This window comes from Lepisosteus platostomus, chromosome 8, assembly GCF_059453375.1.
Source record: "Lepisosteus platostomus isolate fLepPlt1 chromosome 8, fLepPlt1.hap1, whole genome shotgun sequence".
NCBI lineage: Eukaryota > Metazoa > Chordata > Actinopteri > Semionotiformes > Lepisosteidae > Lepisosteus > Lepisosteus platostomus.
Genome location: NC_142618.1, coordinates 61145862 through 61163320, shown reverse-complemented (window position 1 = coordinate 61163320; position 17459 = coordinate 61145862). Strand labels below are relative to the sequence as shown.

Below are 17459 nucleotides of genomic sequence, written 5' to 3'. Positions count from 1 at the left end.
AGGCCTGATTAATTTGTGATGTTCTTTTGCCAAACTGCTGCCTGCGCCAGTGGGCCACACTGAGTCAGCTGCCCAGTCTCACTCTTCCATCATCGAACAGCGAAGGCCTTAACTCTCACACATCACACATATTCTGTACAGGCATCACCCCGCTGGGAAAGCTGGAAAGGGCAGCTCTGAGCTCCACAGCTCCAGATCTGCCTTCGGGTCTGGCTGCCCTTATTTCTCGTCAGTTCATGTTCTGATGCAGAAAGCTGGATTTCAGAACTAAACCCCTCCCTGCGCCATAACATCCCGTAGATGTTGTTTTCCTTTGTCATAATGATTACTGTCGAAGTGGAGCCCCATTGTTCACACAGACAGTGCGCCTCACACTGAAGGTCAATAGCAGGTGCTGGTTCACTGTCTGAGAGACGGCAGGAAAGTCACAGGCCCCGCGCCAGGCAGAAGAAACTGAGAACCGCCCGAACGAGTGCATGCATGCAACAGACACTGCAGTTCCCTCTCCTGCTGCATGGGACTGTCAGCATTAATTATGAGCCACAGTTCATGATGTCATTTTCACCAAACTAAATAAAAGTAATATATTTTACGCTTTGCTAACACTTTTATATTTTTCACAAAATATCATTATTGAGTTTTCTGACAAACGGAAGGTCACTGTCCATCTTTATAGGGGTAAAAATTACGAGATTAACTTTTGTGCCTGTTAAGAAAGGCAAGAGTTTTTTTTTTAAAGTGAAGTCCCAGTTAATTGTGCTCTCTTAGCTGATAGGAATGATCAAGGGAATGTGGGGCCTTTCATTGGTCACCCCAAAAAAATCTTCGCCTGTAGTTCAAGTCAAAATGTTAGTCCGCTCATCAACAACATATTCCTAATGCCACCTCGTGAGTGATGGGGGCTTACTGAGTCTGTCCAGCAGAACACTGGAGTCCCACTGGTTAGTCTGGGCCACACAGCTCTTTGCACACCGAGATACTGTACTGTACGTGCAGCTGGAGCAGGAGGAGCTATTGAACAGCCCCAGGGAGCCCAGGCCCTAACTGGGAATAGAAGGCATCGCTAACATGTCCGCTGCAAACGAAGCAGAAAACAACCAGTCCAAAAGAACTAGGATTCAGGAAACCCTGTTTTGCTCTTATGGATTTTTTTGTCTGCTTATTGACTTGAAGGTTTTCTTCAGAAATCTTTTTAGAAATATTTGATCTTTTTAGTAAATTTGGCAGAAAGCACCCCCTTCTCTGCTGCAGGAAAAATCGGCCTGCTTAGAGTCGGCAAGCCTCAGACACGCAACTTTAAGAAAAAAAATGGAAGTAGTGGATTGTTGATGCAGATTGATCCTGACACACCAAGAGCCAGGGAAGTAAGAGCTTTTCTCTTATTGATAATGTCTGTGTGGTCTAATTGCATTTCCAGCTCAGGTGCTATTAACTAGAGTATTCAATATTTACAGAACAGATGGCTTGTCTCCCATGGGTCTGGACGTACACTATACAGGGTGCCAGGGGTTTAGAGTCAATGCTCTAACTTGATCATTTTCAGATTTATCGAACAGTGCAAAGCATTTCCTGGAGCCCCAGCAGAAGCAGGAATATGAATCAAAATTAATGCAGATCTTATTATAATGCATCTGAGTTTACATTACTGACAAAAAAAACAAACCAGGACAAGTGTTGTAAATCCGGTGAGAAGAAAATCCTTCCTGAATATTCAGAGGCACCAATGGAAATGTAAAACAAAATCGGTGTTGAATTAGTATCATTCTTCAGGAGCTAACGTGCACCCGGAAAAGGGATGTTTTAATTAACAAACGAGCCTATTACCAGTCTTGCGACAGCACTCTGTATCAGTGTAACAGCGAAATATAACAAGGCTGCTGTTGGCTGTGTCAGGTGTGACAGACTCACGGAGTCAGGTGACACAAATGACAAACTGAGGCTAGTAGTGGCAGATACTACAGACAGTGCAGGGAGAATTTGTGTGAGACTGTTTATAATTGTTTTCCATGTATCAGATGACGAACTGAAAATCTGATTGATCTGGAATAGGACAGCTATTGGATGGAGGATTGGGAATCTCAACTCAGTGTCGTTTCACAAGGTCACACAGACATGTGCCTCCATTTTCATTTTACATGATGTTCCAGTGGCCAGAGAAAAGCTTCTTCAGCCTGAATCATATGCCCATGCCTCCCTGGAGCAAACAACTTGTTTAATCAATTAAACGTTCCTTCTGCCACCAGCGACCTGCACATTAGTGCTGCTACCAGCCCTGTCCCAGTTTGCGGGTAACAGAAGAACAAACACATGCAGGCTTCTCTTAAACTGCTGGAACTGCAATACCTGAGCTCATGGAAGTGTTTAAAAAAAGATGAGGGAGAGATGAAAACAAATGACACAAAATATTCACAGCTAATGGTTACACAAAAAGCCATAATAATAGATTTATCCAGAATTTACAGAGCACTCTGACAGGGTTTTAAATACCGCTAAGCTTGCTACATAGAATATTTAAACTAGTCTCTCTCCACCTCAGTTTGAATTGGTCTTTTCCTGTGAAGACACAACAGATCCACTCAGGTAAATATCAGAGCATTTTTTTATGCTCTCTCAGGATCCATAAAATGTTTACCAGATATTTGAGATGATGCTTAAGAACTGCTCCTCAAAATTCTCATTTGAACTGAACCCGTGAATGACCCACAACTTTGATATTCATTTCATGGTTTCAATATGAAATTATTTTTTTTTCATTTCTAGAACGTCTTATGTATATATTGAAATGGAATGATGCTCAGATCAAAATCAAATGTATTTGTTGTGTGGGTTTCTTCTAGACTGTGTATGTCAGCTGTGATCGATAATAGGATCCTTCTGGGAAACGTCTGCAGAGCAATTCTTTTGGCAGTTCAGAAGCAGATAAAGCACCTATGAGTTTTGTGAAATTCAGTGACTATTACTATTAGAACACTAACTCTCTCTCAGTAACGACTGTTGACATAGCTGTAATAAAATGATATTAAGAAAATAATATTTGCTGGTGTGCAAACATCTTAGGCATTTGGCCTTTTGCCACTCTTCTCACTCAATATTTTTTTACCTGACCTGATTTCATCCATTACTGAGTTCACAGCTAAAAGAATAAGATAAGATCACTTTATTTCCCATATACACTTTCTTGTATTGGGGATTTGTCTTTTTTGTTAACCCCAACTTGCTCTCCATGAGACACACAGACAAGGAGAGAAGCTTGGGGTCAGAGCGCAGGGACAGCCATTGTACGGCACCCCTGGAGCAGCTGGGGTGAAGGGCCTTGCTCAGGGGCCCAACGGAGTAGGATTCCTCTGCCGGCTGCACAATATGAATCGGTAACCTTCCAGCCACAGGTGCAGATCCTGAGCCACAGAGCCACCACACCGCCCCGAATGCACTGCATTTGCTGTTACAAAAGCGGGGCATGAGGTCTCAAAACTTTCAGTACTGCAGTCAACATTATGCTTGGCCACAGGTTTATCATAAAGGTCAAGAAGCCATTTTCCTGTATGCATGTACTGTGATATTGCCATCAGATGCGGAACCAGGACTGATCAAAGCAAAACACTGTTTTTACTGCTGGGATACAGGCTCAGCCCGATAATGCCGGTTCATGTTACCACTGCAGAGCTACCACTGAACCAGACACCAACAGTTCTGAGTCTGAGTCAGTAGATGGTGCCGAGGGATATTTACCGTTGTACTCGAATAAGATACTAGCAGTCATTCTGGTTTATGGTTCTTCCAGGAAACACGGATGTTTGCAGCCATAGCTGTTGGTGTGCAAGAGCTATCCTCTGGGCAAGCCCCCCAAACCTGACAGTGCCGTCACTGGGTCATGACGTGTGGTTAATTAGGTTGGGATAGACCACAGCTGCTTCTCCTCAGTTTGTGGAGCCTGGCAACTGTGAACAGGTGGGCACTGAATGACGTAGTACCATCTTGCGATATTCCAGCCTGTGGCATTTTCTTCCAGTGCTTTCCCTCTGTTCTTCCCTGAGCCACAGCAGCAGCGCTGTTTGCTTAACGCTCGCCGAGCCTGTGTGTCTTGGCTGCATACAAACACTGCACACATTTTTTTCCTCCGTGCATGTGCTGTCGCGCATCTTGCCATTTCACACTGGGGTGGTGGGGGGTGGTGGTAACGAGGAGTGTGAAAAGCAGGACATGAGCTCTCGCACCTCTTGTGTGCACAGCTCATCCTCATTATACCGCACTTGAGAGGGGCAATAGGTTAGCACTGCATAATTAACTCTAAGAGCTGAAAATACGTGTTGCATTTTTATAGTGTATACATACTGTTTATAAATACAGTACATTGATTTATTTTGCAAATAAAACACACTGCCCAGGGGCTGTGATTCAGGCTGTCATCAACAACTATTTTACAGGAGCTAATCTACTGTAGCTTGCCCTGCTTTTTAATTCCCTCCTTCTAAGATGGCTGTTGAAACGGTTGCCCGTGCTGGACAGAAGGTATGTTGGCTCGATGACCATAAGGACTAGCATGTTGATCTTCTTCCCCACTCCCTCGTTGCAGCCCCCCTCCATTGAAGGCGCGTGCCGTGAGGGGTCTTTCCGCTCTTCATTAAAAAGAACTGGCTATGACTTCCACCGACACAAGGAGATCTATTTTCTTGGTGCTCCGTCTCCCGAAGTCTCCCTCAGACAGGACCCTGTTGTACACAGTTTGCGACAGCCTTCTCACTCTCAGCTAGTTCGATATCAACATGTCTGGGAACAATACAGTGAGGGTGAAGCTTTGCAGGACACACGTCTGCGTTGTCTGGCAGAGAAGGCTGCTAGGGCTGTGGACATTCTGTCAGTTTCTGGTGCTGGGATGTTATTATTTCTCGACTGAATCACCGCAGATCTCATGCTAGTAGAGAAGACACTGGTTAGAGAATTCGCCAGGATAGGTTCTTTATTGTTCCAGAACAAGATAGTATGTTATAATTGAATAATTGGACTGCATTGAATTAGTGATGCGATAATATTATTTTCTTATATATCACATTATATATTTTTTAAGTTAAGTTTATCAGCATTATTAATAAAAAAATAGAAATATGTATTTTCTGTGGCATAAATGAACTGAAATGAAGATGTAATTGCATATTAATTGAGACTGCTATCAATAAGTGAACGTGTGGACTGGTTATTTATATGCATTTAACTTTACCTGCCTCCTTCTTTCAAGTTTAGATCCACATAATCTGTTTCCTGTGACACAAATGCGGAGGAACCAAAATATGTTTTTAGTGTTGCTATAATTTATACTGTCATCACATAAATCTTATCATCAATTAATTTCTAAACACAAATAGACGCTGCCTTTCACATTCTGTTAGGATGCAGTTGCATATGGATGTAACGTTAATTTAAGAGATGCAAAATGTAGACTTGCCATGAAACAACAATGGTTATAATATAGTACAAATAAATTTAACAGCAGGATTTATTACTTCACTGGTGATCTAACCCTCTGGATTCATGTCAGGATGAAGAAACTCACCCATAAGGACTGATTTTAACTGAGTCGGATGCTCCACAGCACTTTCTTTCATTGACGGCAGGAAAGCTTTTTCCAGCTTGATTCCTTTGTTTGATTCTCATTAAACCATCTCAAAATCAACATGAAAGAGAAACAGAATACCAATATATGTGAAACAGCGGCATTTAAATTTTGCTTTCCCTGTAGACTTTGTACCAAATGATTCCATATAATCTTGAAAACTGTATTATAAGTCTTAAATCATGTTTGCGAGGGTGGTACAAATTTTGTGACACCATAAGGCGATGATTAAAATGATCATTTGCCCTTTCTTGTGTTATAAAGAATTATGCTTTGAAAGATTGTGGCTTTCTGCTGTTCTGACAAGGGGTTTATCTGGTAAAAAAAAGCTAGGCTCAGCTTTGTATTATTTAGATAAAATTAATATTGATTCCACAATCTCCATTACAAAAACCATTCATCTTCCAGGGATCTTCACACAAACATCCTGCAGTGCTTCTTTAATAAAACCACTTGTGTCATACTCTGGCGTTATCTTCACAAGATGGCTTGTTTTAGCTGTTGTTTCACAGTTTATTTTTAATAATTGCTCCCGAATGTCTGCCATTTGCTCTGGTGTCCTCGTTTTATAAAAACACGTTCATTTTGTTGCTATCCTGTACCAAATATGTCTGCTCTGGATGTCAATTTCAACACAATGCATACCTTACATTGAAATGTACATCGTGCTTTTTAAAAGTGTCTTGTTCTGTTTTCTTTGTCACCTCCACCTCTCACTTGTCCGTACTGGAAGTGGCCTGAGTCTCACCTGGCTCACAGGGCACAAGGAGGGACTGGGATACCATGCCAAGCGCCTTCCACTGCAGGGGAACTCTGACTGGCACCCAGGGGCATTCAGAGGAGCCCCACAGACCGGTTTGTAGAAAGTGGGGGAAAACAAGAGCGCCCTGTGAGCCGCCCAAAACACAAAGACTATTTCTTCTTACAGCCAAAGGGGATACAAGATTATACACCGTATCTAAAACTCTTTATAAAGGGTGTTTATTTTGGGGATTTGTTCCTCTACATTGATAGAGATGACTGTAGGTAATGTTACATTTCTTCTTCGTATCGTATATTACAGTTATGTTCTGGAGAACTTGCTGTCAGATGGAATCAAAATTAAAGTCATCCTGTTTTCCTGCCCTTTCCTGCTGTAGATTTGTAGCTGCCGACTTGGATGCAATGCATTTAGCATACACTTAGATGGTGCTCAATGACAAGTTATTCAAGCCACCTCTCTTGTTACTAACCTGTTGTGGCTGCTTTTTTAAAGCCGTGGATAAACTGCCTGTATCATCTCAACAGGACCTTGTATTTGTGTCTAAGCCTTGGACATGCAGGCCACTTCCTTTAACTCACAGAATCAGAAAGGGCAGATTATGGTATTTGCTTGTTTAAAGGTTGATCGGTGTTGATTTCTGCTATAATACATCAAAAGTCAAGAAACCTTACCAGCATTGTTTGGGAAAACTATTATCTTTTAAATAAAATTCACATTACCCCTATTTTCTTTTCCACTCATATCTGTTTAATATTCTAGTCAAGAGACTAAAGCAGGATTCGCTATTCTGAACTAATTGCCCAAATGTAAAATACAAGAAGAGATTAAAACACATCTGGCAGAATATGTGTTAAAGGAAAATGTAAACAATAACAGCTGCCTGGCTGCACACTTTGATTTTACACACACAAAGGGTGGAACTGCAGTCTCGGCTGTTGGCACCGAACTTATCAGCACTGTGAAATGGCCAGAGCTAATTAATATTTGTTCCCATAATGCATAGTGACTGCATAGTGACTGCATGCTCTTAACACACACCATTAACATGAAAGGTGTTCCTTGTAAGATATGGTTATAATATAGAGAGTATGTTTAAAGAAACACACGTAAATCTCGGTGATGTAAAAAGCTTAGTGATGGTAGGTTACTAAGAGAGGATCATTATTTAAATTCTCAAAAGATTCTGTTTTTCAACTTCTTGCACTTGCTTACAGATATTTTATTCATTCAGAAGAAATGCAATCCTCATTTTAAATGTTGCCAACTGCTTTTAAATTAAACACATTTTCCTTCCTTCTTTCTTCAGGCCTTTATAGCTGGCTATAATAGAGAAAAAATTACTTGGGAATCCAAAATGCAATCTTGTTTAAATAGCATCTCTGGCTCAAGAAGAACAGAATGCAAAAAGGAGGTAGACACAGCATTTCTCAGTTAGATGGTAGCAAGCATCTAGCTCGTTGCAAAATGATTCACCATTTTGAGGTGAATGGCGAGGCCTTGGAACTAAATAATAAACAATACTGTAATGGCCTAAAAGGTTTCTTTGCTACCACTATGAAAAATTTAAGTGTAATCATTCACAAGTGAGTTTCGATGTGGGTTCAACCGAGGCGAAACAGTGCAGAGGTCTCAAGTTTTCTGAATGTGTCAGCCTTGAGCAGCTCAACACTTGTGTGTGCTCAGTTTCCAGGTAAGTACTAGTGAAGGAACTCCGGCAATGCCGTTCGCTGACAGAGTCTGTGCAAGTGGTACATTGGCAGTGTTATTGGAGCGTCTCTGCAGCATGATTACTTGACTGTAATGTGTGAGACCGATGGATTGCATATTAATAAATCATTCAAAAATGCACCCCAGAATAATGAATTAAGAATGAGATGCAGAATATAGGAACATGCAGGTACTGTATTAGAAATGTTTTTTTTTCAGTGCAGTAATTAGACTTTTAAGGTCAACAAGATGTTTTTACAGCTAGAATCGGTAAAAAGATTATTGTAATGGGATTATCAAAGCCACAAGCATTTTTTGCCCTTAATTTTGCCTACAAATTACATTTTATAGCTGTGTTGGGTAGCCTCTGAACAATACACAAGCTTAATTATGTCCACAGTCAAGGTACACAGCAGGGCTATTAAGATGAGCACAACAATAACTGATGCAAATGCATGTTTCTGCACTTGGAGATAGAGAAGAAAAAAAAACAGACTTGATGTTTACTGACTTTTATGTTTTAGCATTAGAAAAATTAAAATCTGAAAAGAGATCAATTAGGACATGAGAATGGGATATTCCCTACAACGCTGCTTAAAGTGGGATCTCAAGTAATAAAAACCTAGGATTTCGAGCTGAGTTATCCAGCTGAGGGGTCCACTTTTAAAGGATTTCTCTTGGCAAGACCCCCAACCCGTGCAAAGTAACAGAAAATGTGAATTATTGCAGACAATGACAGTATTGAAGTGTAAATTAAGCACAACAAAGTATATGAGCATTTTAACCTGTGACTGCAAAACGGATGATGAATGAGGAATGAGGACAGATGATCACAAGCTAGATGAGCTTTTCCAGGGGTTTCTTGGGCTGTTTGTGGGGGCTCTGTAGCACCAAGGATATTAGTCCCAGGCAAGTGTGCAACAACAATGTGCACTTGGAAAACAATAATCATTAAATAACAATGAATTAGTCAATAACTTTGTTGTTTCACTGTCAGCATGCAATTATATAAACACTATTTGTTTCCCAGTTTTTAATCTCCATTACCTAGGTGTGATAAAAAGTTTGTCAAACCAAATTCTAAGTACAACTTAGCTCTGAATATCCTCTCTATTATTAAAATATTTCCATAAACTTAGGTATGACCTTTTAATAAGGACTACAATTTTTTTTTCTGGAGTGCCTTATCATCACTTTTGCCAGTGTTTATTTCTCGAGATTGAGCTTGGTTTTTTATTTTCCTTTCAACATTTCAAAGCATTAAATATTTTATTGGTTTCTGTAGCCAAGAGGAGTGCAGCACATTTCTTTTCACTGTCTAATAAAACAAAAGATGAAAATGAAAACAATTCAAAACTGCTGCCCCCACGAACGGTAATTTGTGTGCTGTATATTTGGGCTTATTTACAGCTCTACTTAGAAAATACCCAAGTATAAGCTATCCGAAAACAGGGAATATTGCACAGAAAACACTCTTGCTAGGCATTTCCACAGATTTCTGCTGACAATCAACGGCAAGATCACAAACCCAACAGTTTGTTCTCAGCTTCACTCTTATCAAGTGGATTTTGATGTGTTGTTAAAATGCACCACAATGAAAACAAATTAAGCCTGAATGAAAAATGAAAGAAATGGCCTGCAGGCAAAACTAGTGACACTGAAAGCCACCACCCTTCTAGATAAAGGCATCTATTAAATAAAAACCTCAAAACACTCAAAACACCTGTCAACTGCAAATCTCAAGCATGCCATTCAAACAATGAAATGTAAGTATCAGAATCAGAATTTCGCTATGAACTTTTGATTTAAGCAAGACCAAGACAGCTTGATGGGAGGACTTCAGAAGCACAGCACTGAACAAGATATAGTGTTCACAGTCTGTACGTGTCTATATGAAAGATAGAAAATTATAGCTTTGTTTCACTGCACAGCCAGTGCGATCACTGAAAAATGTTAAAGAACAAAAACTCACTCAAGTCTCTGCATGTCTTTTTAATACCTGACTAACCACTAATCAAACCCATGTGAGAATGTGCATTTCTGTCCATACACTATCCCTAATGATCTAATAATTAAATATTTGACACCCAGTGTGGCTATTTAACAAAAATAAGAGGCCTTTTAGTGGCCTCTAGAGACAGATTGACTGTAACTGCAGCCTATTCTTATACCAGTCTGCTACAGTTATATACTGTAGCCATTTTCAAACCTTAATGCTTGACGTCAGATAAATAGAATGGACAGACTTTTAGGTCACAGTTGAAGCTACTCAGTTAAATGCCTCACTTCTGCTTTTAGTGGAGTTTTGGGGTACACACAGAAATATTATGAACTACACTCTATTCGCATTACAACATATAATGCATATTTTCCATGGTTTATAGACAGTTAATTCCTAAAGCTTCAAGACAATTTTAATTTGCATTACAAGAAGCATTAATTCTATAATTTCTCATTTGTATCATTCCTTTCCTTGCTCTGAAAAAAAATGCACCTGTAAGCACTGCTTCCATCAGTAAGTCAGCACTGCACCCAATTTGCATGGTTAGGTTGATTATGAAACGGTATGAGCGATACAAAAAGGAATAGACCTTTACTTACGTAAAACTAGAAATAAACATTCAAAACCAAAAAAGGTATTTTCATGCAGCAGAGTTCATATTTTATCAAAGGGATTTTCTCCAGCACAAGAAATTAAGTAAGCAAGTCTGCTTTACGGTTCGCACTCACTTCATGTAAGTACTGGGCTTGCAAGTTGTAATTTGTGGGCTTCTACACCTGTTTCCTGAGAGGTTCCAAGTTCAAAAACAGACTGAAGCAAAGGCGTTTACAAACCTATCTACTGTACAATTACCCTGAGAATCAATTCATAAAAAAATTAATAAAAAAGTAGGGACAAAGTTTGAAAATAAGAACTTGACATTGAGGGGAAAGGAAGAAGATCCTCATTGCTCTGATGGGAGCTTGAAACAGATGTCCTTTCACTTACTCCAAAACAATAACAAAATCCAGCAGATCGTGACCTCTCACCTTCACTCACACAATGTCAGCAAATAATAAAGTATGCAGATGATAAGTTATAAATTTATGTCTGTCTGCTTTCCTTTAGCTGTAACATAGGTAACTTAAACAGAAAGTCCAATTCAGGCCTTATCAACACTGTGTCTGATTTTATACTTGAATAAGCAAATCCCTTTCTAAACCACAAGAGCAAACATTTCATTCTGTGAAAACAGGAAAAAAATCTGTAATGTGCCTTTTTTAATATATTATATTGCTTGTTGATTTCCTTATATAGCTTCTTTGATACTTTTCGTGAGTCTGAATATCTCTTATAGTTTAAGAATTTGATGACAATGGTGTGCTAACATTTCTCCAAGCTACGGATCTGCAGCGCTGATAAAACATGCAGGTCACAATCTGCACACAAGCTACTTTCAGAGAACGAAGAGTGGTCAGAAGTGTTGGACATGTGTGGGTACTCTGATAACGTATTAGTAAGAATTTGAGGAAACTAAACAGCACTGTTAAAGAGGAGAGCTGCTGCAATTTTAATGAGACGATTTTAATGAAATAACTTATCTGAGGGTCTCATTAAGCAGTTTCTTCAGAGAAGACAGGTCAGCTTTGACAGCTTTAGTTTGTGTGATTCAGGTTGAAAGAATAGGCTAAACTCCACTGCCTCATATCATTTGCTTAAGGTATATGGCAGTTTTTTTGATCAGTGGCCCCTGGGCTTCATAAAGATGTGCAGTTTCCAGTTACACCAGATCAGGAGCTGAAGTTTTTCCTTTGAAAACATGAAATTAGTAAAAGAAGATTATGTGATGGAAAATTGAAATACAACATTAGTTAAGCTAATAACATGGGAATTCTTAAAAATCCGTACATTACACAATCCCTTTGAAAGACCTGATTGCTGTGACAATGATCTTCTACTGCTGGTACTCCTTCCAAACAAGGGAAAGTGAATTAACGGGAAGTTCAATGCATATAGCAGGCATCTCTACAGTGATTAAAAAACATCTGACAATCGTCTGGCTTTCCTGAGTTGTAGAGCACAGTGTTAGCTAGACACAACACCATTTAAAAATCAGGACTCTTCTCTGAAGGACATAATCATTTTCACAGTAGGCTTGACTAAAGAATACCCCACGCAGCCCAAAACTGAAGTTCTAAAATTATAGAAAGAAGATGTTACAGAAGGGACATTTTTTCTTCCTGTAAATACAATTCAATTTCTGTAAGTGCAAACATGATCCCACTCATGCTCATGAGTATCACTAGAAGCTGAAAAACTACACAGAAATCCTACAGGATGATTTGACAGGATCTGGAACATCAAAAAGTGCAATATTGTCACTGTCTATCTTTATGAAGTTCCTGAAGTTACATCTTTGTGGGAGAATTGTCAATAGTTAATATTGATATATTTTAATTTGTAAACAGATACATCACACACATATATATATAAAGTTATACCTGTGGAAATAATTTCAACCCATTTAGACAAGAGGTGCCATAGAATGCACATGGAATTTAACCATTTCTGAATTTAATAAACACTCTATGATTATGTATGATATGAGTATAAAACTCTTCTTATGTACCGTACATGCCTGTGCTTTGCAAAGCAAATTAATGTCTTTTATTAACAAAGACTGAAACATAAACTGCTTGTATCCTAAATCAAGGATTAACATTATTTACATTGATTAAAACATGTCTTTTTTAGTGTTGCAATTTCAGACTTTTTCTCAGTTTCGCAACTTTGCACGTAACACTGCACTCTCAAACTCACTCGGACACTTCTGAGTAATCAGCAATTCATGTGAAGCCATGTAGCATTAATGCAGTTCATCTAGAGCTGTGTTATGGAAAAGAGGAGAGCCTGAATTAATGCACACTAAAGAGGAACATCCAGATTCTGAAAATACAGTGATGATGGGTGTGTGGGTTCTTCTTAATGGAGGCTAGACCATTCAGTACCGTTACATGTTTCTGGCCTTTGACTTCTCACAAATAGTGTCATTTGTGAGAAGAAAGTACTGAATATTGTTTAACAAAAACCATCTTGCAAAATCTGGCCAAAAGACTTCACTATCCTTGATTGTCAGGTGAGACGTGAAAGGCCAGACAACTGTAATGTTGCTTACAGTACTGATGCTAATTAAGATGGGCACATCTAGAGGCTTGTTACGCTTTCTTAGTGTGGGAGCATTACTTGTCTATTGTATTGGCTGGAACATTAGCAATGAAGTGATGAAAGAAATGTGACCTGATTTCTTTTCAACACTGTTGCTCTTAAAAAGTTGACCACCCATCCCTCTTAAAACAACTTTACATTTAACAGGATTTGTCAAGGAAGACAGACAGAGAAAAAAGAACACACAGTGTCAGTTTTGATCCTACAAAACCTCACTTTGCGCTTCGCTTGCCATGTGAATAATGCTTTCCTTACCACACTGAACCCACAAGCTGTGAGGATTTAATTGGCAGTACAGGCCACAGTGGGTAGGGCTCAATCTTTCTACTGTAGGAAACAGAGGAGTATTACATAATCCTACTTATTGTGCACAGGTCTTAAACAAATCTCTTGTGACATTGTACGTTTTGAATTGAAAATGACATTTTATTCAGAAGGTCACATTGAATAATTGTAAGGGGGCCAAAGCACATCAGGTTGCAATGGAATCTGGAGAAAGATGCACAGAACCTATAACCACCTTTTCAGAAAAGGAAAGGGAACAAACCTTTTCTAGATATTTAAAAAAGGCAAAAAAGCAACCAGGTCCAAACTATATTAGGCAGATGGGAAATTCTACAGTTTGAATGTACAGTAGTATCAATGAGAAAATGAGAAACTAATGAAAAATGTGACCCTCTGAATACAAATCAGTATATGGAATATTTTTTGTGATATAAAAAGAAATGTACAGCGCAAGTGGATTGATTAATTCATTTGCCTTTCTATAAGCGCTAGAAAGGAACCCAAGAGCTCTTTACAGACCGATGGTCAGACCGGTGGTGGCTCTCTAGAGCTTGAGAATCTGCCAGGATGAATGAGGGATACTCGGCCACTACAGCTAAGAGCACGAGGGCACCACACACCCTCCTGTAGGTTAAAAAGCACAATTAAGAAAAAAAAAACACGATTGTTGGAGAAGACTGTCTGTCAACAACAAAGTTCCTTTCAGAGATTCACAGGATTTAAGAAAAGACCAGGAATCTGGGGCAGCTCCTAGAATAGTCTACATTCATGCGGTTTTCAATGAATCCTTACTTCTGCAATGCCTTTCAGAGGTGGAAGGACATTATTCTTTGTGACAGAACATGTAATAGGATGAAAGAAAACCGCTTCTTGAACATTTCTGCTCTTTCTAACACCTCCGAAAGCTGAACATGTCAACTCTGAACATGTAAAGCCTGCGCCATGAATATGACGGTAGCCTAAATACTTCAAAAGGATGAAAATGCTTAAGGACTCATTTTGGAAATGCTGACATATAACTATTTTACTGAGCACACACATGTTAAATGCTTTTAATTGCACCCGTATTCTGGGAAAAAAACTGTTTATGAGATCAATTGGAAAAGTACAGTGCTGTTCCCATCACACCGCGCTGCAGTAAACTAAATTCATAATGATCTGGAATCACACAGTTCAATTCTGTTACAACAGAAACCACCAAAGCTCCCTCACACTAAGTTACAGCTCAAAAATAGGATGGCTTAGACGTACTGAAAGACATAAGGAAGACCAAGATTTCTAGTTGCATCCGTGTAAACCAAATGGTGCATTTGGAAGGCCTGCCAGGGCAGTAGGACTAAAGCATCAGCCTGGTTTACAGAAGCTTATTGGATACCCAACAGTATAATTGCTATCTCCACCTCCACCTCTGTAAGGCAAACAGATGCCCTGTTGTGTCACCATCATGAAGTCATGAGTCACCTGAACCTTGCTGAGCACTGTGCGCAGTGTGGGACGTCACAGCGCAGCTGAAGGCAGCTCCCCTCACACCAGAAGGTGACATCCCTGCACAAAACTGTCAACGTCACTCATCAGCACGCCATCCCACAAGCCTTTTCATCTCACTGACGGCCAGAGAGTGAGCTTCTTCCTGTCTGTGCCTGTGGTGACTCGTTTTCTTTATTTTCACCATGTCCTGCCCAGGTCACGAAGGCCACCAAAGCTGAAAAATGTCGCTGTGTTTCTTTTTCATTTAAGGTATTGTGCTCAGGCCTTGGACACCTGCTTCGCTCGAGACTCTGCGCTAGGGGACGCCCTTTCACTGCCATGATTTCTGCAAATGTGGTGACTACATTTTTGACACAAGGAGCACATCCAGATATGGTATTTTTTCACGAGTGAAGGTTTCAGAAACCCACGGGCACGGACAGAATCTGTCTCCCATCCATCTTGTTCAGGGGTTCAGAAAGAGAAAAGGAAAAATTCACTCCAAGTGGCAGGATACAGCGGACAAGCCCTAAACACATTTCACAGAGCCACGTAGAGGATAAAAAGTATTGCATTCCTAGTGTTTAGCAGCAGGAGGCCCCTGTAAATAAGGCATATTTCACCGTGACTTATCTAGGTCAGAAACAAAATCGGCCTGGGATTGAAAGAAACAAAGCGTCACGCCTCAGGTAGGAAAGTAATTGTTGCCGAGAGAGACAAGGGAGTCTGACTTACTGAGGTTCCACTTCAGGCCCGTAGTCACAGTCATGCATGGGCCCCCCACAGGCACCAGGCTGCACCAGTCTCCTTCCAGCCCTGTGTTCACGTTCAGAATGTGCTTCTTGCCCTGCAAGGCAAGCACAGGCGTTACTAGCCCGCCCCCAGAGAAGCTTCTGTGTGATAATGCTGTCAAACCCAGAAAAAGAGCTTTCCACCAACCCCTACCAGTCCCTGTGCACAATGTTGATACAGCTTCAACTCAATCTGTGATCTGAGAGCTGTGGTCTTCTGGCTTTGCTTTAAAGAACAGGAGGCCCAATCGATAAACAGCAAGGTTTGGATGAATTATCATCTTCTCAATCAATGGCCTGCATTTTTTTAATAAAAAAGAGACGAACTGCTGATTGCCAATGGTGCTGGTGATTGCTATCATTACGCAGGGGCCTCACAGCACAAGTGTCATTGTTCGAGATCTGCAGATCAAAAGATCACCGCGTGCAAGACAAAAAGTGACTGGCTGTAGTTACCGTATCAAAATTCTTAAGGGCATTGTGTCTACAATATGTATTAAACATCAAAGGTAAAAAATGTTAATTAGATTTTTTTGAAACTTCTGTCTATAAATAAAACCTGGCTTGTCTGTATCCCAGCCTCTCCCTCGCACGCTGTGATGAAATCGGTCGATGTGGTATATCAGCTCTCCCTTCCTCTGCAGAGTTTCAGGTCTGAACAAAGTGCCAGCACAGGCTGCTGACAGTGTACTCCCCCCAGTGGCTGTTTCACTTTGTTTAACTTTGGACGGCACAGGAGTGATAAAAGGTGCTATGAAGATTGAAGCTTATTAATCGATTCAAAGAATACATCTGTGACAATACATTTTCCATACTTAATCAAGACCTTTGGGATGAGAAGTGCACCAGGAATGTAACTAAGTAATTAGTTTTTCAATAAATTAATGTCACATCTGTGCACTTGTTATGAACACTAAAAACATCACAAATCTACTGAAAAAAAAAATACATTTTTAAAAGCGTTTTAAGGGGGTGTTGGAAGTCAAATTGATGAAAACACACACACACACACACAGTATGACAACGTAATCCAGCATAGATCTAATTTTGAATCCAAATCCATTTTAAATGCCTCAATCTTAATTAAAAGGACTAATTTATTTTTTAATTCTTTTGTTTGCCATATCCAATATTGAATGCCAATTTTATCACTTCCACAATGTCTCTTAGTAACTGAAAACAAAAACTGAAAAAAGAAAAACTTCTGTATTGAGACTAAATTGAAGAGGGGTACATTGCTGAAATCTTTCACATAAAAAACAATTGGAAAACCTCATGGTCTGCAGCATCAGAAGAATACATTGATGATACTCCAGGTGTGTACTGTACCGAATACATATTTTACAGTTAGAAGAAATAAGTAATAAAAGATTCAGGGTTGGCTCATTTAATTTTTTTGCATTCTGTATCTTCTTCTGAAAATCAGGTATTTCAGCTTTTTTAACACTGATGCAACCACAGTGGGCTTTTGTATTGATGACAAGGATCCGAATGAATTCAAGGCTGTTGAGAATCTTTGTACAGTTCATGTGCTGATCCATTATCACTTTCTTAGACAATTATCACCAGTTTCCCCCAGGGCTGTTACTGACATTTATTTTCCAGCTACTCAATAAACACATTATTTGACAA

General features: G+C 39.8%; 1 protein-coding gene across 8 annotated transcripts in view; it reads right to left on the bottom strand.

Moving 5' to 3' along the window:
• Nucleotides 1-17459, bottom strand: part of tpk1 (thiamin pyrophosphokinase 1) — a 117631-nt gene that overhangs the window by 5097 nt on the left and 95075 nt on the right. For all 8 annotated transcript variants that reach the window (XM_088644181.1, XM_088644189.1, XM_088644187.1 and 5 more), the window contains one exon: nucleotides 15772-15883. In XM_088644181.1, coding sequence (XP_088500307.1) covers nucleotides 15772-15883 — 112 coding nt within the window. The remainder of the gene's footprint in view (nucleotides 1-15771; nucleotides 15884-17459) is intronic.